General features: G+C 35.3%; 1 protein-coding gene and 1 long non-coding RNA gene across 3 annotated transcripts in view; one reads left to right on the top strand and one right to left on the bottom strand.

Moving 5' to 3' along the window:
• Window positions 1-16,320: 16,320 nt before the first annotated feature.
• Window positions 16,321-27,582, top strand: part of LOC140886569 (uncharacterized) — a 17,555-nt gene continuing 6,293 nt past the window's right edge. The window contains exon 1 of the long non-coding RNA XR_012151612.1: window positions 16,321-16,507. This is a non-coding gene — a long non-coding RNA (uncharacterized lncRNA). The remainder of the gene's footprint in view (window positions 16,508-27,582) is intronic.
• LOC140886568 (uncharacterized) overlaps window positions 20,207-27,582 on the bottom strand; it is a 25,520-nt gene continuing 18,144 nt past the window's right edge. For both annotated transcript variants that reach the window (XM_073293210.1, XM_073293209.1), the window contains one exon: window positions 20,207-26,518. In XM_073293210.1, coding sequence (XP_073149311.1) covers window positions 24,923-25,957 — 1,035 coding nt within the window. In that variant the 5' untranslated portion in view covers window positions 25,958-26,518 and the 3' untranslated portion in view covers window positions 20,207-24,922. The remainder of the gene's footprint in view (window positions 26,519-27,582) is intronic.

Below are 27,582 nucleotides of genomic sequence, written 5' to 3'. Positions count from 1 at the left end.
AATCGTATCTATTGATTTAAGCACTTCACGATGTCTATCCAGAAAACATGATTGGAAATAAACTTCGATGAAGTGTACTCCGTCAACAACACCGAAATCTCTGCGATATTTCGTATGCTTGAAGCATCTGGACTCCGAAAATTTCTTAGCTCATGCTCGAATGTTGATTACGTTCTAGTCAAGGAATTCTTTGACTCTGCAGAACTCCATCATGGCAGCATCACTTGTGTCATCAAGGATGATGTGTGGAATTCAATCAACATTTCTTCGGTGAAACATTTGCGTTTCCCACCAGTGGTTTGATGAAATGCGCAGACTTACCATATTGAAATGCAGCTCACTGGATAGCTGAATTCACGTTGGATGGAGCACCTATCAAAGTCAACAGCCTCAAACAAAGCTTGAAGCCAGCTTATCGACTCCTAGCCAACATCGTTGCAAAAACACTTTTGGTCAAAGCAGGATCTTATGACAAGATCACTCTCAAGAAGTTTCAGTATATGGCCTCCATTGCATCTCAGTTGAACTTCAACTGGTCTTCTATTCTCTATTCTACTCTCTGTGAAATGATTTGAGGCAAGGGACGATCCGAAGGCTTCGCACTCTAGATATGCCACATTCTTACGACCTTGGATGTTGTCTCTTCTAAATTTGAGGCCTTGCATGTCTCGAAATGGATCTACGCGGTCACCATTCCCTTTTTCTTGCAAAATAATCAAGTAACAACTGATCAGTTGCGAACTATCAAGTAAGAAATTGGCGCATAAAAACAGCAAGCTACTATGGGAAATACAGCTCCTCCATAGAAGCATTTCAAACCAGCAGACGCACTGTGATCATTGAATCAGATGCAGATGAAGATTCCAGTGACAATGCTCCATTGGTTCAGGTTTTCGGCATTTCCTCTCCTTCTCCAAGGAATAAAACAGCACTGAAGCCATCTCAACCGAAACCCAAAAGGATAAATTTGCTGTCAACGGTTCACACACCGCCCTCTCAAGTCACAGAGACAACCACAGAAGTCTCAGCCTCTCTGAATTTAGTTTCTTAGACAATCTTGACTTCTCAGCTTATATCCAAGCCAATGAAAGCACCACTGTTGCACTTGCACCAATCTCGGTTGCAGTATCCTCTCTGTCAATTGATGTAGCACTCTCCTCCACTGACCCCATCATCAGCTCCCAAGCTCCTCTATCCAAAGGAATCACTCTCACCGAGCCATTAGTTTCAGCTATCGAAAACAACACCTTAACCAATATTCAAGGAAAAGGCAAAGGCATTTTATTACGTCCACCAAAAGCTCCATATGTAGCCAAAATGAAAGTACTAATCATCATCTTTGGCATTCTCAGAGCAGTTCGCTTCAGACTTAGAGAATTTGATGAGTGGGTCAACTATCGTCTCAACATTTCATACACTCAGATTTTGAAAGAGGACAAGCTGGAATACCTCTCCAAATTAGAGGATAAAATTTTCATTCTCACAGCTACCTCACATCCTGAGACCGCCCTCAAAAGACATAAATTGGTAGATGTCCAACTACGTGATAGCCTCGCTCGCTACATTCTCTCCCAAAGAGAACATAACTTTCAACCGATGAGCAAAACTGCCAAAGATGATAGTGAAGTCATTTTGCGTCTCAAACAGTCAGTTGATGTTACTGACACATTCTTACGAGAATATCGGCTGAAGGACTACATTCCTCAATCAACGAAGGAATACATTCAAGGGTATCTTGCAGAAGTTATAGCGATGATTCCAACTCTGGATGCTCATGATAAATCAGAACCACCTGATTTCATCTTCACTTCAGAGAAACAAGAATTCATTGCAGCTCAAGATGAATCTCCTTTTTCGTATTCATCATTTGTCTCTACCCCTGAGGAACCAACGACATCATGTCATCCTACTGCTTCAGAACCACGACCGATCTCACCAATCACAACTATTGCAGATGATTCTCTCCCTGAGATTCCACTCACCTCCGTTTCGAAAGTTTTGAAGTCCTTATCCGATTTGGATGAAGTTCAGCTTACATCCTCACCTCATGAGATGCACTCTACTGATTCTTCTCCAAAAACGACTATTTAAAACACTCATCCTACTATTCCAGTTAGCCATGTTAATCAGGAGAACAGGGTAGTTGCACCCTCCGCCTTGGACAGCACCACCATACCTGCACCACTTGATGAAAACATCATCTCCTCCCCTATTACAACTCTTGAAGACGCTCAAGCACTTACAATCGATGTCTCAGAAGCTAACACTAACAAACTTGCTTCAGCATCTATTGTTGAACAAGAATCTTCGACTTATTCTCTGGAACGCATTATAGAAGATCTTCGATCTACGACGCAGAGCCTTAGCAATCGCATTCAAGGACAAGATGCTGGTATTGCGAGCTCTAGATCTGCCATCATGTCTCGCCTTATTAGCTTATATTCTTATATTGGCAGATGCGCTACTGAATTGAAAAGCTACAAGGAACGCAATATTCACATCATGGATACTGTTGCAGAACAAGTGTCACAAACTGTTCGTCTCACTAATGAGCACACCACCGCAAAGATCTCAATCCTTCAAGCTGACTTGACTGCTCATATTGACTCTCTTATTGACTCCTTCCAAGACACCGTTGGTGCACAACTTGGAGAGATTATCTTCCATCTCAACTGTGGTGATGTAAATAAGGGGGAAGTATCCAGAAAATCAATTGACACTGAAGGACAAAAGCGAGATGTTCCACAGCAAAGGCAATAGTGATATATATCAGGTATATTTATCACATTTCAGCAACGTAGGTGTAATAGTTTTTTATTGCGTTTTATCAGTGATTGCTTGTAACATGTTATGTATCAATGCAATTCATTTTCGCAATGAATTCATCTCGTAAATTTTATTCGTAATGATTTTTGGAGCCTAGGTTTTGTCATCACCAAAAAGAGGAAAATTGTTGAATCCTAAATTTAGTGATAACAAAACAACACTTCATTGTTATAGTCCGGCCGCCGTTTACGTGTATAACAGGTAACAAAGAGAAATATACCGACTTCAACATATCAACAGACAATGGAACATATCGACAGGAGTATGCAGTATCAGCTGATCTAAGCATGTCAACCGTTATCTGTAAACTGAGCTAAGCACATAAACCGACCAATGCTCAACTGATCTGGGTTGAGTTCATAAGTTGCTAAAATATCTGCCGAATTCAAAAAGTTACGAATCCCCCGTATCGGATAGTTGACAAGACAACTTAAATGCAAAGGACGAAGCATTTAAGGAGCCGTCTGATACAGTGAGAAAAGTCATAAATAGAATTTAATGCCGAGACACATTGAATAGACAATTTAAGGCATTCCGACTACAGATACTTTAGAAGATAAAACCACATTTCACAAATCAAGAAATGATATCTGACACTAAAGACGTTTCCTACCGTTGACAAAAAGAAAAAAAACGTTGGAGAAACTGATATAAATATCAGAGCACACCAAGAGGAAATAGAGCTACGTTTTACGAAGATTTACATACTTGAGCACTTGACACTACTCTGAACAATCGACTGGTCACTTAACAATTCTCGTCCAAAGCATATATGATCTATCAAGAGATCTACTCAAGGGTTACTCAGTTCCAAGCTGTTGTTTGAAGAACATTCATCGTTACAAGGATTTGAGATTCTAAGCTCTCAAGCATCTTAGACGTTCATCATCATCGATTGAAGAAAAGTTTGATAAGAACTTGAGATCTTATCAGTGTAAATCTTGGAGTTCCATCTTAGGCGATTGATAAGTCCTAACTTGGATCGGATGTATTACAAGACGTTGTAATAACCAAAGTCTTATAGTGTATCCTTTTTGTGAGGAAGAAGGAGTGACATAGGAGATTGATCTCCGAACATCCATAAACATATCTTTGTTCATTTACGTTACTTCATTACACTACTTTCCATCTTTATCACCTGGCTTAGTGAGAACTGTTTTCGCACTATTCTAGTAGTTCTTATTTATCTAGTAAGCTAAAAGAAAAATCGGTTGAGTAGACTAACATTTGCTCAATCACCGTGTTTTAAAGGAAAAATCTATAAGTGTGTATTCACCCCTCTAAACCCCCCCCCCCCTACACACATATTCGATCCCCAACAAAGTGGGAGAAAAATATTCAAACTTCCGACTATTGAAATTTTAAATTTTTTTTTGTAAAAGAAGGTCGTTTTCTAGCAACCATTTGAGAGAAAAAAGGGTTCTAAAGAAAATAAATATATTACTCAATTTAATATATCTTTCAAGTAAGTTATAAAATCTAAATAACATCATTAAAACTTTTAAAATATATTTGTTATAACTTGTACATGTACTGATGGATGAAAGCAAAAGTAAGTAACTTTTCATTAGTTGACTTTTCATTAGTTGACCAACTACAATAAGGGTTAATTGTCAATCACTCCCTAAAACACTTTATAACTTATTTATAAATCCCTACATAAAAAAAACTTACTTTCAACTCTCTGGAGAGAGAAACTTTTGTTTCTAAATACCAATTTTACCCTTATCTCTTAAAAAAAATGAGAGAATGGATAATAAAAACAAAACTAATCCAAATAGTATATATATATATAAAAATTCAAATTAAAATCAAAGAACATAAACCATATCATATACATGCTTATGTTGATACAGGAGCAAGTATGTGTTTAGGAAGCAAGCATATACTTCCAAATCATTATTGGAAGAAATATGATAAAGGATTAAAAGTTCGAATAGGAGATGGATCAATAATCATGCTTAATACAGTAGCAGAAAAATTAAAAATAGAAATAGAAGAAACAAAATTTGTAATACCCATTATATATCAAATAGAATCAGGAATGGACATTATAATAGGAAATAACTTTTTAAGAGAATATCTTCCCTTTACACAATTTGAAGATCACATAACTTTAAACAAAGGATCATCAATGATTTACATTCCCAAAATACGAACAGCATTTCGCGTAGGAAATGAAGGATTTACAAAGAATTTTCATAAACGAATTACAAATCCAATAGAACTAAAAATAGAAAATATTTTAACGATTAATCCTGAAAAAGAAATCATGAGGAAATTTCATGATATATGTTTTGAAAATCCTCAGGACAAAATTAAGAAAAGAAAACAATTCATTGCCTCAATAAAACTCAAAGACCCTAATATCACAATCTGTGAAGCACCAAGAAGATGTAACATGGATGACGCAAAAATATTTGAAAAAGAAGTTCAAGAATTATTAAAACTTAAGATAATCATCCCTAGTAAAAGTCCACACTCTTCACCAGCCTTTTATGTCAGTAAGAAAGATACTGATAAGAAAAGAATGGTAATTGATTATCGAAAGATGAATAAAGCAACAATTATGGATGGATATTATATCCCAAATAAGAATGATTTACTATCTTATATAGGAGAAATGAAATATTTTTCTAGTTTAGATTGTAAATCAGGATTCTGGAAAATTCAACTAGAACCACAAACACAATTACTTACAGCATTCAGTTGTCCAAAAGGACAGTATCAATGGACTGTATTACCTTTCGGACTTAAACAAGCACCAGGTATCTTTTAAAGATATATGGATGAATCTTTTAAATCATATATAGATTTTTGTTGCGTTTATATAGATGACATATTAATTTATTCAAAAACACTAGATCAACATTATAAAGATCTCATGACAGTTTTAGATATTTGTCATAAAGATGGAATTATACTTTCTGAAAAGAAAGCACAATTATTCAAAACAAAAATAAATTATTTAGGATTACAAATAGAAGATGGAAAACATTATTTACAACCGCATATACTTAAGAAAATTCATGATTTTCCTAGTGAAATCAAGGATAAAGATCAATTAATAAGATTTTTAGGATTATTAACTTATTCTGGAAATTACATTAAGAAACTTGCAGAAATCAGAAAACCTCTTCAGGTAAAACTTAAACAGGACTATAAGTGGAAATGGTCGAAAGAAGATACTAATTACATAGACACTATTAAAAAGAAAATAATTAGTAATCTTCCTGAATTATATTTTCCTTCAAATAAAGATATAATAATAATTGAAACAGACGCTTCAGATGAATACTGGGGAGCATGTTTAAAAGCTTATACTGGAGAAAGAAATTTAGAAGAACTTACTAAAACAGCTACTAGAAATAATGAAGAATTATGCAACTATACATCAGGAACTTTTCAAGGTGCACAATTAAATTATCATTCGAATGAAAAAGAATTATTAGCTTTAATATTCACAATTAGAACTTATGAAATTTATCTTATTTCTAAATCGTTTTTAGTAAGAACAGATAATATGAATTTAACATATTTCAAAACAAGGAAAATATCAAGAAATGCAGGGAGAAATGCGGCAAGGCTAATTAGATGGCAATTGGAATTGAACCATTATCAGTTCGAGATCCAACATGTCAAAGGAACGGATAATTCATTACCCGACGCATTAACCAGAGAACTTCATCCAAACTATACTATCCGTAGTAACGGAATAATAAAGGAGATCCTAAGTGATCCAGAAAATAACTGTGAGTCATCCAAACATGCCTCAGAAAGCATGGGGAATATAAATTGATGAAATGAGATTTATATTCAGAAACATGAATTATTTTATGACTTTGAGTCATCCGAACATGCCTCAGAAAGCATGGGGAATATAAATTGATGAAATGAGATTTATATTCAGAAACATAAATTACTCTTTGAGTAAAATAATCAATTTAAGATTGATTCAATTCTTTCAAAAGAATTTATAAATGCAATGATACGCATAATAAAACTATCTGAATTACTCACGAAAAGAGTTATTTTACTAACCATTATATATATAAATATGTTTTCTTGTGCAGAGTATAATCAAGATGGAGCAACTAAGTCAATTAAAAGAACAATTGATTGAATTGCAGGAAGAAATTCAAATTCTTCAACTAAAAGAAAGGAATTTGAGTAGAAAAATTCAAAGGACAGAAGAAAAGATGATAACTTCATCATCATCATCCTCACCAAGAACACCAATAAAAATGGCAACTCCATTTGACAAAATAATGGAGATAAAAGAGAAACAGTCAGTGGTCACAGCCAACATTGACAAAGAAAAAGAAAAGAAAAAAGAACCGGTGGACACAACCAGCACCGAGAAAAATAAAAAAGAAGAAAGGACGTTTAAAAGTGCCCTTGAAAAGAAAGAAAGAAAGATGGTCAATCTGCGACCACAAAAACCAATTTTTGAGAAAACAAATTTTTCAGAAAAACTCAAGACTGAATTCTTTGAAACACTAAACTATTTGAGAATAGCCAAACCATCTGCAGAATCTTGGCTACAAACTTGTGACACACAGAGCATATCAAGAGTAAGAACACTGCAAGGTGCTCCAGCGCATGAAGTTGCAAGATTTCAAATTGATTATTAAGTGGATTGAAAGTCAGTCCCAACAATCAAGAAATAGAACTATTTCCATATCAGTTGAGAAATAGTATCATCCAGTTCAAGAAAGCAGTCTTTAAGGACGATCCAGTATTAACATTGAGTATTCACTCAACCCTTCCATATTGGGATGATAACAAATTCTATCAACCAATGGTATATATTCAATGTCGAAAACAAAAAGACAAGTTCTTATTCGAAGGATCAAATGAAGAGAAACCAGTAATGGATATCTCAACACTTTCTGAGATAAGAATAAAGACATTGATTGATATGATCTCAAAGACAGGAAAGATTGATGGAAACTCAAAGGTTAAAATAAATTTTGCAACCAGTAAAATTTTATTAACCACTGGACACAAGGAGACAATCCAAAAGAAAGAACAAGTCATGTTAGCTCAATTCAAAGCTCCAATCTATGAAGCAAGAGTTGACATGACCCGAGAAACCCAACAAATGTTATGTCAAAAACTAAGAACAATGATATCCACTCACAAATGTGGACATTGCCAACCCATTCAGACAGAAGAAGCAGATGTCAAAGAGGACAAACCAGCTGTCAAAGAAGACAAACCAATAAAGAAATGGTCCGAATGCACCAGTGATTCAGAGAGTGACACAATGTAAAAACAAATGAAATCGTGGACCACACCACATGTTAAAGGCATCCACTCAGATGTAAAATGAGCTGTTTCCATTATGTAGTATCGGGTGGTCCCCCTCTTTTCTTTTATTTTTAATTATGTATGTGTTTCTCCACGCCTATAAAAGGAGATGTTTTGTGCTGTAAAATAGTAAGTGAAGTTTGAGTATCTCTCTCTTCTTAAAGTTTCTTACAATCTGGTTCATACAAGACGTATAAAAACTATCAGAAACTAAGAAACATAAAATCAGAAACAAAATAAGTCTTATGGCTAATAACTAAACAAGCAGGGCATAAGGAGGATAAGGTTGGAAACCAATCATTGAATATTCATGGTTAAGAGTAAACCTGGAGATCCATAGAGCAAGTACCAGTTGATCAAGTGATCATTAAGGGAAAGCAAGGATTTGGCCTCTGCTCAAAACCAAGATTCATTCAAACAAGGTAACCTTCCTAAACCTCCTGCAGCCCTTAATTCAAAGAAATAGTCAAAATACATTAATCATGTCATCATCCTTTATAAGAAATGGAATATTAATAATAAAAAACTGGTTCGAAATAGAAGATGATCATGAATATGATACATTTCGTGAATATCGTTTAAATACTTCTGATTTAACCATATTTGAATCAATTTATCAACTAAAATTTGTATTAATAATCCATGAATGGAACCAAACTAATATGAAAACATTTATCTGTTATAAATGAATCAGATCTGAAAATCCATGAATCAGATCTGTAAATCCATGAATAAGAAAATTCATAAGAATTTGAAAAATTCCGCAACCTGGTATCAGAGCTTAAATAAAGCAAATTATTAATACCTGGATTAACTTTAGATATTGAGATTAAAAATTTATTTGATAAATTAATCTTACTAAAAGATTTACGTCAAATAGATCAATTATGGAATAAAATAAAAGATCTCCAAACCTTTTATTTCAAAAATCATAAAAAAGAACATTTTTCAAGCAACTGGAAAATGATAATTCAAATTTCTGAAAACGATGAAATTGAAGACATAACAATATGTTATGAATAAGAACAAACTTTGTTATCGAAATCCGATCAACAAAAATAAAATAATAAAAGTAACAATTTTTACTAAATGGAAAATATATGAAAATACAAAAATGAATATATTTAATTTATATTCTCAAAATATAAATTTTGATATAGAAAATTGTGAAAACAATTTGAAACATCTTAAAAATTGTCAATCTTCAATTGATAGTTTCGAATTTTCAGAATTTATTAGAACAGATAGATTCGACAAAAAGGCTTTTAATAGCCTTAAAAAAAATTAAGAAGTTCTATCATCTGTTAAAATGACAGAAGTAACAATTCCAAATCAAAACAACCTGGTCGATGAATTTGAAGAATCTGAAGAAAATCAAGAGTATATTTGAATATTATATTCAATCAAAGCAAGTTTGCTGAAATACAGAAAACAGGGTTTTTTAATTCAAAAACAAATCTAATAGACCAACCAGGAATACTAAGTAAGATTTCAAATTTTATTATCCCAGGAAAAATTTAATTTATTATTCGATTCGTACAAAAGAACGATCTTGTAAAATAAATAACGAATCAAGGTCTAATACTCTGAAGTTATTAACAACTCAAGATATTAATACCATCATGGCAAAAGCCAGTGAAAAAGAACGATCTGAACTGAAATATGTTCATATCGAAGGAATTGAAATAATAATATCAGCTCACTACCGAGAAGGAATAGATACACCAATTGAAATAACAGTTCGTGACAAAAGAATACGTAATTTCGAGGATTCTATCATTGGAAAAATTGAAGGAAATTTATGTTACAAAAAGATGAAATTTTGTATTTATCCACAATACAATATATCTCTTTTTGATAAAAACATAAATGACGTTTTAACATTAGATTATTACTTTTATAGAAATAATCTTATGTTAACAGGAAACCATCCGATCAATATAAACTATGTTTTCGGTTTAGCAATAAGTAATAATTCTCAAACAGGAATAATTTCAACAAAACCAACTATTTCTGTTGAAAGAATGTTTGAAAATATTACAAGAATTGAACACCCTCGAAAAGCATTTATTGAAGAAATAAATCCATATAAAAGATGGAGTTCAGACGACCTCCAAATCACAAAACAGTCTGTACCAAGAAGATCATTATCATTTGCTAGAAATGATGAAGATATTCTTGATAAGATTGGAACCATGAATCAAAATATTCTTAAAATTAAACAAGCTATTGTTAATGAGTCAACCTCATCGCAATGACGTCCTTAATAAAATTAGAAAAAGATCTAGGAGATTTAGAAAATAATATTAATAAGATCAATCTATCAATACAAGAATTAGAGAAGAATTTCAAAGAATATATTGATTTACCAACGACTAGATTAATAATTGAACAAGAAAGACATAGTAATGAAATATTAAACTATCTTAAGGAAGTTCTTCCAATAGATAAAGGAAAAAAAAATGGAAGAAGAACCACCATTCAAAATTGAATCATGGTATAGAAATCCCCTTAGTTATGGCAAACATAAGTATGGAGATGTTTAATGAAACCGTCTCATCTGATTTTAAACAAATAGGAGTAAATACAGAAGAATTATATCATTCACATCAGGACTCAGATCAATACAAAGATATGGATATTTCAGAATCAGAATCTGAAGATGATTCTAGACCACGATTAAATCTACGAACGAATGTAGAAGGTAGTGGTGGAAGAGATGATGAAGAATTTAAATATAACAGAGACCAATACTCTGGATCTTATAAAGATGTTAGAGATATTCTTAGAGAATCAAAAACATCAGGATTTGTGAAACAAAATATTTTAGATTTAGGATGTTCAACAGCCAAAGAAAGAAAATCAAAGATAGATCATTGGGCAAATAAACTATCAGTAAAAATTCAATTAACACCATTATTAGACAAAAGTGAGAATATTCAAGTTTTAACTCATGGGATGATAAAAATGACACTGGTAGGAGCACTAAGAACTTGGGCTGAAAACCTAGTAATTACTAATCTACCACAAGGAATGACAGGACATCGATATTTCGAACTATTTGTTGATGCCTTGTACCAAGAATTTTTAGGAGTTTCTAATAATGATGCTAATTTGGTAGCTAAGAATATAGAACAAAATAGAGCAATCTTTATATTAGATAATATTAAATTATGCAATTTATGTTACTTAGAAGAATTTATTTATGATTATGAAACAAACTATTATCAATTAATAGATGCTGATAAAAAGAAACATTATAAACTAAGTATCTTTAATAAGATACCTAATATACCTATACACAGTAAAGATGAATTCTTAACTAGTCATTATGCTAAAACTTTAGGAGGAGCTATTAAATTCATCAAAGACATAATAACAAAGAAATGTCATGAAGTAACACTAAATAAAAGAATCTCTAAATCCTACAAACAAAACAATAAACTTTGTTGTGACAAAATGGAATTCACAGTAAAAGAATACGGTTGCAAAACAAACATGTCACACAAATATTTTAAACGACAGAAACAGAATAAATTTAATAAACCTTATAAATCTTTTAATAAGAAATTTATTCCCTATAAGAAAAAAAAATTTAAAAAGAATTTCTTTAGAAAACTTTATAAAAGAAAATTTTATAAAAAGTTTGATAACAAAAAACCACCTTGCCCAAAGGGTAAAGGAAAGAATTGCACATGTTGGTTGTGCAACGAAGAAGGACATTATGCGAATGAATGTTCAAAACGAAACGAAAAGAAAAATAAAATTAAACTTCTTGAAGAAATATATACTATTGGATTCTATCCCGTAGAAACAATTGAATTTTCATCCGACGATGAAAATATTTATTATCTTGATGAATCAAGTGAATCAGATTTTGAATCCGATTCCACATTTGATAATTCAAGAAATAATAATGATTAAAATAATGACAAGGGCATTTTCGGAAAGACAAATATAGGGAGTAAATTGAAAGTTATGTTTGATTTAGGGAGTTATCTACAAGTTGCCCCTACAATAATCATCAAATAAATTCTATTAAAAAATAAACAAAAATTAAGACCCTATTGACTGAATATGTGAGGATAAATTAAAGGACACTAAATTTTCATAAATGTGACCGTAAAACAATATCACTATCACAATCAACCATAAAAAAATAAAAATAAAATAATTTTCAGAACCATGTATTCCAAAAACCCCATAAAAAGTAAATTAAGTCTCCAAAAAACATCTACATGATATTTATCTTTAAATTTAATGTAAGGTTAAGAATAGTAACATATATAAGATACTTAAGAATAAGTTATATAAAGTTGAAAAAAGCTAAAATGTTCACGATGTTAGAACAAATGGAAGTATCACAAATATAGCTTAAACAATCATTATAAAACAACTAATAATTTGTAAACAACATAATATTACAAAGATGAAAAGAAAAAAATGCAGCTTAAAAAAGACAATAAGAGAAAACCTGGAAGATATGGATAGGCAAAATTAACGGTGTTTGACAGTTTCATCTATGTATAATCAACCTTCGAATCTCATTGCTTGATAAATGTATCGGTTTCCAAGAACAACATTTGAACTACCAATTATGTCACTGTATAATTTTTCAGCTTTGAATGAGGAACCGGTAAGATCTGAAATTAAGGATTTAGAGAAAATAAAAGTGGCTATGTCGAAGCACGAGGTGAGAAACGATTGTTTGTATTGAGTTTCATAATCAACTTATTGAGAGGAAAATGAAATTAAAAACCAAATAATTATAATTTATTCAAATTCAAATATTTTAAAATGAATACACAATTATGAATTGGGATTTGAGCAACGAAATCCAAATACCAATTTCCCTCATCCTTCAATGGACATTAAAAACTTTAACTTTAGATATCACCGGTTTCTCATTGAAAATTATACGGAGACATAATTGGGAGTTCGATCGAAAAATTTTAAATGTTTACACACGTCGTCTAATATACTGTTAATTGGGATTCTCTCAAGATATTTCTACCTTCCTTCACATTCATATTAAAATTTGAATAAATTAAACAAACTCCCACATAAATTATACGAACTCACATTCGTTAAATTTGAATAGATTAAACAAAGAGAATAAATTCTTTACGCACACACCATCTAATATAAGGAGATTGGCTAACTAATGAATGGCCGGTTTGATCTCATCTCCTGTGGTCAATCTTCTGCAATTGTAAAGGAATCATATGTCTTCAAACATAAATTTAGTGGGCAGAAAAATTTGTCGTCATCGACTGACGAAGCAGTGAGTTTTGAAATGAAGGATTTAATATGGTACATAGATTTGTTTTGTTTGAAGCCGGAGGTAGAAAATGCTCGATGGTTATGTCTTATTTTCTCCATCGCGGACTCATCTACCCACGATGAGGGAAGAGATGGGCGGCAGTTCTATTTAACTGAAGGGTTTTTTTTACAATGGTTTTGCCCAAAACAAATAATCGATCACGTATTTAAGCGAGGTATTTTTTTCTAATAATTTATTTGTCCATACCAAAATTGATGGGACTACCAAACGTACCAAATAATTTGTATAGTATACTGAAATAGAAAGAGATAAATATAAACAATTATACACCACCAATTTCTATTAACATGGATGACATCTGAAATCACTAGTTGCTTCTGCATACTCAAGTCTTTGAAGCCAAACAACCTAACATATCAAGGTTTTTTTGAATGGACATGATAGTTTATATCGCAAGCAAGAAATCTGTTGCAACTTTAACTTTACGAGAAGTCGAGAACTTGTTTATGATTTATCTAATGAAGAATGTTTATTATTATTATTTTTTAAAAAAAAAGTTTTGAATTATGATGATACAAACACCGTGACCCTCTTTTTTTTGTCCCACCACGTAAGGAACTATATATGCATCGTGGTCCATTTTATAGGATTATTCTATGTTACACCTGAATTACTTCTCCCTCAATGATGTGGTCAAATTATGACCATTGGATCATCAACACACATGTCAATTTCCATACAAAATATAAGGGTATCTCATGATCTAATGACATTGAAATAGGGGGAAAAACACTCTCGTTGTAGTATAGACTAACCCCACTTTATAAGTTATCTGAATCCAAAAATAGCAACATCAAAAAAAATTCAATGTGGTTGTCGAACTTTAATTAAATCTATCGTCCCATATATTTAATTTTTTAGGTTAATTAATTTTTATCTTATTTTAAGAACTGATCATATCAAAAATTAGATATTCAAAGTTTAAGAGTAATAACAATCTAATCTAAAAATATAAAATTAAAAATAAATATAGCGAGTATCATTTTGATAAATAAGATAACTTCTAATGACTAAAAAAAACAGAGGAAATCATATAAAATGAGTACTTAATAAGTTATTTCATTGTTGTTTTGTTATCCCAGCTTGGATGTCTAGGAAGAAATCTCACAAGTGTGGGAGAATATGGTAGCTGATATCCAAATTAAGTTAATCAAGGCTTAATTATGTTTAATTGGCTAAAACATGATTAAAAGATTCTCATATGAGTTTAAGGAGTTGAAAAATGGATTCAGAACGATCAGAAATGGTCCGCAGGGTTTTGCGTTTTCGGGTAGATCGGATGATCCGAACCCGAGATCGGAGGAAAAAATCAGAAGATAAGTAGGGTTCGGAAGATGCGTAGGGATCGGACAATATGAACGCACAATCGGACGATTTGAACTCCACTAAAGCCAAGTGTCCAGGGTGAGGTCAGCAAAATGATGTCATATAGTGAGATCGGACGATCCGAAGCTAGGATCGGACCATCCGAACTTTTTCGGCAGACAACTGTTAGGATAAGAGGACACGTTTTGGGGAGGGTTGATTGGGGGAAATCGGACGATCTGAACTAGGGATTGGACCATCCGATCTCTGGTCTCTATATAGAGGCCGAGAGCCCCTCTTCATTTGCACCATCTTCTCTCTCTCTCTCTCTCTCTCTCTCTTTTCTAGCTTAGTTTTAGAGCTTTTAGGCGTCCTACTGGAGGGCTGGGAGCGGTGGAGCGCTGCGGGGGTAGTAGCGTAGTTATGCCTAAGTTTCGAGGCAGTCGCTATCAGTAGACTAACTACGGACGCATGTATAATACTAGACTTAGATTAGCTTTTGTGAGTAGCTATTAGTCTAGTTAAGGCTTTTAGAGTATTATAAGTGATATGATGATTATTGCTTATAGGCTTGGATTTTGAGTACCTGGAGTGCTAGATTGCTAGGGTGTTTGAGTTTCGGGATAGAGGTACGGACATACTATCCGAGATATCCTGGATGAATATACATGTTCTATGTTTGAATGGTTTATGTGATTTATATGTGCATATATTTATGTCACGGTTATTATGTGGCATGCATGAACACGTTGAGCCTATATGTGATGCCTAAAATCCAATCTACTAAATCACATGCATTAAATTTAATAAATATTAGGATTATTATTTTTAAGTTTATTGATTTAAATTCTTTATGTGAATTATGTGTTAATAAAATATTTTATTATTTATTCAAAATGATTTTTTTATTGTGCAACTTAATTGTTTTAATATTTTAAAGGTTTAAGATTGCATATTTAAATGATTTTAATTGTTTAGTTTATTCTTTTAAATAATTTTAACTGTTTAGCTTATTTGTTTAAATATTTTCGAGTGTCCAACTTATGTATTTTAAATAGCCTAAGTTTAGCGATTTGTTATTTTAAATTATTTTACATTATTTTAAATGTCTAGCTTATTTGTTTAAATCCTTTTAATTGTCCAAATCATTTTAAAGGTTTTTATTTTTGCTTGGGTATTTATTTAAATTGCTTTTAAACGTTTGTCTAGTTTGTTTAAAATTATTTTAACCGTTCTGCTTGTTATTTAAACATTTTACTCGTTGCCGTGACATCAGGATATTTAAATTGTTTAATTTTTGGATTTTCAAACTTGAGTATTTGCGGGAATTTGGACCTAACACTTTTACTCGCACCGTATAAAATACTGCATTTTATATATTTCATACATATACACTTAAAAATATGTGGACCGACCCAATAGGGATTTGCACTTACCCAATTTCATCGGCCATTAAAGATTATACTCAGGCCCAATCTCGGCCCATATGTATTTCCCCTCCTCCAAGAATCAGACAAGGCCCTCTCGTTTTTCTTCCGCCCCATTCTCTCTCGCGATCGGATCCTCAGACTTCCCCTTTCATTCCAAGCCTTCGGCCGCCACAGCTTCTTCTTCCGGCGAGGTTCTCCCTCCAAGCGTGCGGCTCAAAGTCCCATCATTCCCTTCCTCAGCTCGGCTTCCAGCTTTCGAGCTTCTCATTTCTGATTTTTGCCGTTTAAGGCAAGATTATGGGTTACTTTGGCCACCAAGTGGATTATTATGTCGTGTGCTTGTTTTCCTGCTTGCGTTTCGAGTTTACTGGATTATAGTATTCTTGTTCGATTTTTTTCTGTTTTTCTTCATGGTCTGTTCGAGTCCTCTGTTAATTTTTGTTGGCCTGTTGATACTGCAAATTTCTATTTGGAGGAATATACATGCTTATGTTCAAATCATGTTGCTTTTGTTGTATTGATTTATGAGTCTCGGTCATTTTTTTTATTGGCATCAACTTCGAATTCTTCACTGTGTTGGGTTGTGATTGGATCGAGTATGCGTGTCACTTGGATGGTGAAATAGGGGCTGCCATGTGTGAGAACGTAGCTCACATGGTAGTCCTTAGGATGTGTGAAATGGCTAGAAAAGTTGGAGGGAAGGGCTGTCGGTTTGGAATTGTAGGGGATCGGGTTCCAGGGGCAGAGGCAGGGGCTAACTCGAGCTGGGGTATTGGCTCAGAAACAGGGGGCTGTTGCTCGGGATGGGTTGTTGGCTTGTAAATGGAGTCGGTCTTAAGGGTTGTGCGGGACTAGGAAGTGCTCTAGGTCTTAAGTTAAGGCTTGGGGACATGGGTGTTCCATGGTTAAGCTTTGGAGAAGGGAGATGAGCTTTCGAGCAGAATTTGCCAAGTATTGGGGGCTGTCCGGTTATGGTCGTGTAAAATAGTGTTATACTCATGTTTTAGCTAAGGTCACGAGTTTGGAAATAGCCTAGGATGTTAGGGAAACATCGTTTCAAGTGGAAAACAATTCGGTTAAGTTTTGGTTGAGTTCTAGGCTATTGATTGTTAAGTTGCTGATTTAGATGTTAGGTGTTGCTGCCCGGAAACTTTATTGACAGAAATTATTGGAAAAGATTTGTATCTCGAGGATGACTTCCAAGGCGAGTATAGAGTGCATGGGAACCGTGTTTTCAAGCGGAAGTCATTTTGATTTAGAAATGAGTATGTTATAAGCATTTCAAGTGGATTGCTCGGGATACATCCTAAGTGCCAAAAGTAAAGTTTAGATGTTTAGCTATGGTTTGCCACCTAAATCACCATCCTTGTTAACCATCTTGCATCATTTATTTCATAAATCGATTAATCGAGTAAATATTTTCAAAGAAAGTCATTTCCATAATTTGCATGCTGAATCTGTGAATCAAGGCAAGAAAGAAGGAAAGAAAATATTTTATGAACGAAGTGAGATTATTTTGACTACAGTAAAGTGTGAGACCTCGTTTCTAATCTTCTAAACTCGAATAATTAATCATAATCGAACACGAATAGCCGCGGAAAAACGAATAAAATTTTTTTTAAAAAAAAAAAAGAGCCTCGCGCCCGCGCGAGGAAAGAGCTCGCGCGCGCGGGGGCAAAATTTCCCGAGCCACTCCAGGCTCCTCGCGCGCGCGCGAGGTGATGCCTCGCCCGCGCGCAGGCAAAACGGACAGAGAGGGAGAGAAGCCTGGGAAAAATAATTCAAAGGCAACTCCAATCAATCCAAACTCAAGCAAAATACAAAACAATATGTAGAACATGCCATAATCTAAGTTTTGCCCAAAATACAATACTAAGTCGAGTTCGATAATAGAGTTCAAACGACTCAACAAAACTAATACAAGTCCAACAAACTCGACCCTACAACGCGGAGTCTCACTTTTATCAATCTCACCCCAAGCTAACCAAGACGACTCGGTCCAGCTCCTGATCCTCCTGTTCCCAAGTACACATACAAATAAAGACAACAGCCGGATAAACCGGTTAGAAATATAATATCTAAGTAAAAGAGACAGGCATGCAATAACATATAAACACCTCAGATTGAAATGCAATAATCAATAACAAATCAAAATGAGAATGAATGTGTGCATGACTTCAAAACTCGGGACTATCAAATCAGATAATTGGAATATCAATCGGTATATGGTTGGGATCCCGGGGCCAAGTCTTCACAACAATTCACCGACACACCCATTTGGGGTGGATGTCGCTCAACTCAATCCCTAGACTTCAGAGCAACTATAAGAAGTATTCTGGCACTTGGAAAAACTCAAAATCCAAAGCCACTTCAATATAGCTCCCTAAATCGTCTAATTTCAAAACGAATCGAGTAATCAGCTCAATATGAATGCAAGTGTAAACGAAATAATCAAACAAGTTCACACAAGCAATTAACATGCAGTATGTGATTTTCGGGGCTCGAGAATCAATCGAACTCGAGTATTCTACCCCATTCATATTCGATGTCATCTTTTACCTTTCAAGTCCGTCGAGGATTCAAATATGAAAATAACAACGAACTCAAATAAATAATCAATCGAATCACTACAAATCGAAACAAGGAAAACTCAATCAATATACCATCTTCGATTCTCAATTCGATCAACTCCCAAGTTCGATCCAAACCCGAAACTCCAATCCAAATCTGAATATGAAGATTATACGGATTCGATGTCAATCCAACAACTCAAACAAATCCGGAATTGAACCAAAGAAACAACCGATAAACCAAAACTCGATTTTGACGGCATAACGACTATAATCGTTCAAACCAAAAATCATTAACATCATCAAACCATTCTATACCATCCATATCAACTTCTCAACCAACAAAACACAACAAACCTCAACAAAATCCAACAACTCATTTTCGAATATAGGCCTCAAAAATCATATAAAATCCAAAATTCGTTCTTTTTCCGAACCGACTTCAAATACACGGTCTAAGCTAACTCAATAACAACATACTCGAAGATTATCAAATTCTGACAACCCAACAAAAATCAAAGTTCGAAGATCGTAGCAAAACTTACGTCAGAACGAAGCTCTCGTTGCAGTGATCATGAAACTCAACTCGGAATCAAAATCTGACGATCGGATCGTGCGAATCAGGGGAAGGAAAAGCTTGAAAGCCGTCCATGGCTTCTCGCTACAGTACGTACGAAATGGAGGAGGAAGGTAAGAGTGAAGTGATGTGATGGAGTGATGGGGAAGGCTACTTGCATGATATAATATATAAAATCCACATTTTGCATTCCGGTCCCTGAAACTCCCAATTTAATTTGATTCAATCCCGGCTCAATAAATCTCCAAAATAAAATAATAATCAATTCCAATAATCACGAAAACTAATTAATTTCAGGGCCTTACAATTCTCTACCTCTAAGATTCGATTTCGTCCTCAAAATCTGCTAGATCACAGGCTGAACAAGAAAGAATCACACCGAAGACGAACTCACCTCAATCGAACAATTCTGGAAATCGCTGCCTCATATCAGATTCGGTCTCCCAAGTTTCTTCCTCAACTCCGTGACGACTCCACTGAATCTTCACCAACGGAATCGACTTGTTTCTGAGCTGCTTCTCTTTTCTGTCAAGAATCTGAATCGGTCGCTCGAAGTAACTCAGAGTCTCATCAAGTTCGGCCCCGTCTGGCTGAAGAACATGCGACGGATCCGGATGATATTTCCGCAACATCGAAACGTGAAACACATCGTGGATGCCTGAAAGAGACGGAGGAAGATCAATCCTATAGGAAAGATCGCCTATCTTCTCCAGAATCTCATATGGACCAATGAATCTTGGAGATAACTTTCCTCTCTTCCCGAATCTGACAGTGTCTCTGAACGGAGAAATCTTCAGAAACACACGGTTTCCTAGGTCGAAACATGGTGGTCTGCGTCTGATGTTCGCATACTTGTCCTGTCGATCTTGGGCTGTCTTCATCCTGATTCGAATCAACTTCACTTGCTCGGCCATATCGCGAATCATATCTGGACCCAACTCAGGTGATTCTGAAATCTCATCCCAAAATAACGGAGATCTGCACTTTTTCCCGTACAAGGCTTCAAAAGGCGCCATGTCAATACTCGCTTGGAAGCTGTTATTGTACGAAAACTCCACTAGAGGCAAAGAATCCTACCTACCTGAGCCAAAGTCAAGCACTACTGCGCGAAACATATCCTCCAAAGTCTGGATCATACGCTCGGACTGACTGTCGGTCTGAGGGTGATACGCTGTGCTCAAGTGCAAACGAGTACCCAATGCCACCTGTAGACTGTGCCAAAAGTGAAAAGTAAACCTCGGATCTTTGTTTGATACTATCGACTTCGGCACGCCGTGCAATCTCACAGCCTCTCTGACATACAACTCGGCCATCTGATCGTGACGGTATGTCATACGGTATGGAATGAAACAAGCAGATTTCGTCAACCGGTCAATCACTACCCAAATCGCATCACAACCTCTGACTGAACACGGTAGCTTGGTGACGAAATCCATAGAGATATGATCCCACTTCCATTCCGGTACAGGTAAACAGTGCAATAATCCACCTGGTTTCTTCCTCTCGGCTTTCACTTGTTGACAATTTAGAAAACGGGACACAAACCTTGTGACATCTCCTTTCAACTGATTCCACCTGAACTGAGTCTTCAAGTCGTTATACATCTTTCGGCCTCCTGGATGAACACTGAACCGACTGTAATGCGCCTCTCAAAGAATACGTTGTCTCAACCCAGAAACATCGGGCACAACAATACGGTTATTCACGAATAACATATCATCCCTGACCTGAAACTCTGACTGATGACCTGATCTAACCTTCTAAATCGAACTCTGACTGCTCGGATCGGATTTCTGAGCCTCTCTGATCGACTGAAACAACTCTGGCTCTGCCTGAATTGCAAAAACTCTGATGGATCTTCTATCGGTCTCAAACTCCAAACCAGAAGTACAACAGTCTTCAATCAACTGAGAGACAACCCCTCGTAGAAAGAGATAAGGAACAAAGCTTCCGACTAAGAGCGTCCGCAGCTGCATTCGACTTTTTAGGATAATACTTGATCTCAATGTAGAAATCCTTAAGCAAATCCATCCATCTCCTCTGTCTCATGTTAAGCTCGGACTGGGAAAACAAGTATTTCAGGCTCTTATGGTCCGAAAATATCTCAAATGACTCGCCATAAAGATAATGGCGCCAGGTCTTCAAAGCAAACACAATCGCCACAAGCTCAAGGTCATGGATCGGATAACGAGTCTCATGCGGCTTTAGCTGCCTCGAAGCATAAGCTATGACATGCTTCCTCTGCATAAGAATGCATCCAAGACCACTGACCGCTTTAATCGGTGTGAATAAATTCAACTGGCAAGCGTACCAGGTCAAGTAATAATATAGTGGACAAAGGTCCAAGTGTCGAACCCACAGGGACTGTAAATATATGATTACCAAAATATATTTATTTCTACTTAATCTAGACTAATGAATAAAGATGATTCAGATTTTTAACTAATAAATAAAGTTTCAATTAAAATTAAATTAATTAAAACGCAGCAGAAAACTTTGGATTACTTCAAATTTGGGAAAAGTTCGATCAAAAACTCACGTAGGTACCAGACAACTCATGTAATAAGAAGTCGATCTAAGACATCAGACTTAATCTTAATTCACGAGAATTTTCCTAATTCGTTCGAAGGACTATTTCTAGAACAATCAAACCTATTCAAATATTGATGAACTAATCTTTCGTAATTCTAATCAAATTTGAATGCATGAATAACTGTGAAAATTCAGTAAACACCTAAACCGCATAATGAAACCGAATTCTATTTCTAGTCAGTTTTACACTATGTTGAATATCAAAGTGATCGAATTCGATACCTCCTCTGTCGACTTGGAATCGATTAACAAGCAAACAAATAACTGGCCAAGAAATTTGTAAGACAAATATAAATTCGATAAACAATAAATTCAAATTAAGTCTAAAAATCTCAAACAAACAAACGAGTTTTATACATAAATTGTCTGGACCAATCACGTGGCCTTGATCGAAAGAGAAAAATACTCAAAAATCAATTTCATAATTCAAACAAAGTTTTTGATCATGAATTGAAAATAAAAATAAAAAAAGAAAAAGAAACGAGAAATCTTCTCTCCCAAGTTGTAGTAGCTGCCGTCTCTGAAAATCTGGAACTGGAACCCTTATTCTGATGATTAGATTGGTATTTATATGCCCAAGGGTCTTCAAAAGTTAGTATCCTTCCCGAGCAAGAATTTCCTTTTTAAAAAACTCTGTACGCGTATCTCGCTCGAGCGAGCATAGGGTCTCGCTCGAGCGAGCCATCTTCTGCCCGAAGGTGATTTTCCACATCTTGCTCGCTCGAGCGAGCATAGCCTCTCACTTGAATGAGCAACATTCTGTCTCGGATGCTTTTTTGGACATCTTGCTCGCTCGAGAGAGCATAGACTCTCGCTCGAGCGAGCAAATTTTTCTGCACCGCGCGGCGATTTTGAAAAATTCATATCTTGATTTTTAGCCGTCGGATCGAGCTGAAATTTGGACAGCAGCTTTAAAACATCATGAAATTATTCTGAACAGTGGAGATCGGATTTGAATCTCTCTAAAATTAAATATGATTTTTCGATCAAGGCTGCTCCGTAATTCACCCTTCAAAAATCCATTTTCCTACAAAATTAACCGGAGTAGTGAAATACACACACATGCACTTAAAACACATAAAAATACATAAAAACAATATGAATGCACAAAAAATAAACATAAAAATATCACAAATTAATACATACAAAATGCACTTATCAACACCCCCATACTTAACTCTTGCTCGCCCTCGAGCAAGACATGCAAAAATAAAATGCAAACACAACATAAGTAAGGACAAGTCATTAATGTGCACAGCCTCTGAGAAGTTCAATCACCAACAAAAAATCACAGACATGCTCTCAAATTTTCATAATACACCTTCGGTTTAACGTGAACGTGTGTGTGTGAAATGTCATTCCAGTTTCATACAACTTAGACCGAATTCGTTTCAAAAATTCTTAGTAACCTATGACAATTTAGTGCAAGTTTCACTTTTCAAGTGTCCACTCCTTCCAACTACCTCTAGACATACCCACCTCCCTTGAGATAATGAATTACACACCTCCGGATTTTGCACCCAGTATTGCTTTAGCCCCAATAATTACCCGCTGATTTAGCTATAACTGGCTAGGATACGAAAAATCATTCTATTTTTTCTTTCTAATCCCCTCGTCTATAGCCCGGATGGAGCATCAATCCCATTTAACCCGCATATTTAGCCTTAAATTTAATTTTTTATAGGATTTTAATCCTTTCAAGGCCCGGATGGAATTGCATACAAAATTTTTTTTCTAGGTGCGCCCAAGATCATAAGTATAAACTAGAGCCTCATCAAAATTCATAGAACACAATCAAGATCCACAAACCACCTATTGTCGTGCAATGGTCAAACAGACAGAAACTTCATCAAATCTTTCGTTACACTCCACTGGTCTAACACAATTGCTTATAAATATTCACGATTCAACCTACAGTTTCTCATGTCAAGTCAAGAGCAAAATTTTTCAAAAATAAATTTTTTTCAACATAAACTTCATCATCATTGGCTATTATGACTCATCTCACTCATAACAATGCAAACAACAACACAAACTGTATGAAAACAAATACGTAACACGACAGATGCAACACAAACACATAGACAATGCAATACTAGTCTAACCCCCCCCCCCCATACTTATCCCAAAGCATTGCCCTCAATGCTTCAGAACAATGAACAGAATGCAAACAAACACACAATGCAATGAAAAACAAAAACACAAAGAAAACAAAAATAACACTCCCCTGATTTTCGATTCATTCTCTTCCTTCTTGACAGAATCCTTCGGGACGGTATCAGCATTCTAGAATATCGGCAGGCACGACCAACTGGCATGAGACAAAAAAACAAAACTCAAAAAAACAAAACAAAAACAAAATAAAAAAACAAAAGCAAAAACACTGGGTTGTCTCCCAGTCAGCGCTAAATTTATAGTCTATAGCCTGACTATACTCCTTTCTTGAGTGGCGAAATTCAAGATGGTTTATCCACCTTCTGTGAAAAACTCGAATCAGTCCTGCACTTGCATGCTACATCATTAAAAATTTTATTCATTGGACCAATTCCTGCAGACAACTTTACTTGCTAACATGCATCACCAACAACATCAAGCATATCAATCAAACGAATAGCAGAACAAGCTTTCAAAATTGGGTTCTCAGTAGCCGACTTAGACATAGTAAAAACTACTTGTTTATCGTTCAGTCTCAACACCAACTCTCCTCTCTCAACATCAATCAACGCCCTACTAGCAGCAAGAAAAGGACGTCCTAAAATCAGGGGAACCTCTAAATCCTCTACCATGTCAAGAATAACAAAGTCTATAGGATAAATTAAATATCTATCTTGACTAGGACATTCTCTACGATCCCTCTCGGATATTTAATAGAACCATCAGCAAATTTGAGAGAGATAGCAGCAGGTTCAATATTTTCTATTCCTAGTTTTCGAGCAATAGAATATGGCATTAAATTTATACTCGATCATAGATCACACAACACATTATCAAAAGACAGACTTCCAATATGACAGGGTATAGAAAAACTCCCTGGATCTTGAAATTTTGTTGGAAGCTTCTTTTGCAGCACTGTTGAGCACTCCTCATTCACTGTAACCTGCGTAAGATCAGTTAATTTTTTCTTATTTTTCAGCAAGTTTTTCAAAAACTTTGCATATCTCGGCATCTGAGCTAATGCATCTGCAAAAGGAATGTTAATATGCAGTTTCTTGAAAATTTCAAGAAAATTTTTAAATTGAGAATCAAATAGCAGTTGCTTAGCTCTATGGGGGAAAGTTAAAGTAGATAAATCAACATTTTCATTAACTTCAAATTTTGAAGTCTTACCTTTCTTACCTGTCGTGGATGATTTTTCTGCACGCACCTCCTCTTTTTCTTCATCAATTTTCGGCCCTTCCATAGCCTTCTCTTCTTCCGGTTGCTTCTCAAACTGTTCAGATTGTGATCTCGTTACTACCATAATTGCATTCATGCCTTTGGGATTTGGTTCAGTGTTGCTCGGCAGAACTCCAACAGGACGTGTGGACAGTTGGGTTGCAATCTGGCCCATCTGAATTTCCAGCTTCTGCAGCATGCTCTCCTGATTCTGCAAGCGAGCCTCAGTGCCCGACATGTATTTCATCATGATCTCCTCAAAACTCGGCTTTTTCTCCTCTTGCTTGGGCTGCCAGTTCTGACTGTAGCTGTTGTTGGAGTTGTATGGCTGCCTTCCTTGATTGCCCATAAAATTAACAACCTCTACTTCAAATAACTGCTGGTCTTGTTGCATATTCCCTTGTGCTTGATTGACCGGCGCTGTTTTCATGAGTGCCACTTGGTGTGTCAGCGCGTCAATCTTCGCATTCAGGGTCATTAAAGCATCAACCTCTAGAACTCCAGCCTTCTTCTCTCTCTTCACATCCGGCCACCCAATGTTACTCTCTGCCATGTTGCCAATGATCTCCCAGGCTTCAGCTGGCGTCTTCCTGAACAAGCATCCATTAGCCGCAGCATCCAGCATAGATCGAACCGACTGATCGGCTCCATTATATAATGTTTGGGTCTACTGGCTTTGAGTAAGATTATGCTGAGGACATGTCCTCAACATCTTTTTGAATCTGGTTCATGCCGCATGTAGAGATTCTCCTTCCTTTTTCTTGAATGATATAATATCAGAGAACAACTTAGCCATCTTCGTAGGAGGGAAGTATTTCTTTAGGAATTCTTGGACAAGCTCCGCCCAAGAAGTAATAGAACCAGTCGGCAGGTCATCAAGCCACTCCAAGGCTTCGCACTGTAAAGAGAATGGGAATAACCGCAGTCGCACTGCATCAGATGTTACCCCATTCACCTTGAACGTGTCACAGATTGACAGAAAACGCTCCAGATGAGCGTAGGGGTCTTCAACAGATGTGCCCCCAAATCTAGCTTGAAATTGTATTAGCTGAATAGTAGAGGGTTTCAGCTCAAAATTGTTCGCCTCAACAGCGGGGCGAACGATGCTAGATCCATAGCCTACAGTTGGCGGCCTAATAATATCCCAAATAGTACGGTTGTCCGCCATCTCTACTAGCACCTGCACCTGAAAGTTATAAAGAAAAGAGAGGAATTCAGAATCTTAAAAATAAAAAAAAACAGTCTAATCTCAAGCGAAATAAAAATTCTAATATCAACACAGTCCCCGGCAACGGTGCCAAAAACTTGACCGCTTTAATCGGTGTGAGTAAATTCAACTGGCAAGCGTACCAGGTCAAGTAATAATATAGTGGATAAAGGTCCAAGTGTCGAACCCACAGGGACTGTAAATATATGATTACCAAAATATATTTATTTTTACTTAATCTAGGCTAATGAATAAAGATGATTTAGATTTTTAAATAATAAATAAAATTTCAATAAAAATTAAATTAATTAAAACACAGCAGAAAACTTTGGATTACTTCAAATTTGGGAAAAGTTCGATCAAGGACTTACGTAGGTACCAGACAACTCATGTAACAAGAAGTCGATCTAAGACATCAGACTTAATCTTAATTCACGAGAATTTTTCTAATTCGTTCGAAGGACTATTTCTAGAACAATCAAACCTATTCAAATATTGATGAACTAATCTTTCGTAATTCTAATCAAATTTGAATACATGAATAACTGTGAAAATTTAGTAAACACCTAAACCGCATAATGAAATCGAATTCTATTTCTAGTCAGTTTTACACTATGTTGAATATCAAAGTGATCGAATTCGAGATCTCCTCTATCGACTTGAAACTGATTAACAAGCAAACAAATAACTGGCCAAGAAATTTGTAAGACAAATATAAATTTGATAAACAATAAATTCAAATTAAGTCTAAAAATCTCAAACAAACAAACGAGTTCTATACATAAATTGTCTGGCCCAATCACGTGGCCTTGATCGAAAGAGAAAACTACTCAAAAATTAATTTCATAATTCAAACAAAGTTTTTGATCATGAATTGAAAATAAAAATAAGAAAAGAAGAAGAAACGAGAAATCTTCTCTCCCAAGTTGCGGTAGCCGCCGTCTCTGAAAATCTTGAATGGGAACCCTTATTCTAATGATTAGATTGGTATTTATATGCCCAAGGGTCTTCAAAAGTTAGTATCATTCCCGAGCAAGAATTTC

This window comes from Henckelia pumila, chromosome 3 (genome assembly GCF_033568475.1).
Source record: "Henckelia pumila isolate YLH828 chromosome 3, ASM3356847v2, whole genome shotgun sequence".
In the NCBI taxonomy this organism is placed as follows: domain Eukaryota; kingdom Viridiplantae; phylum Streptophyta; class Magnoliopsida; order Lamiales; family Gesneriaceae; genus Henckelia; species Henckelia pumila.
The sequence above is the reverse complement of the archived record's forward strand: the minus strand, read 5'-3'. Positions and strand labels throughout refer to the sequence as shown.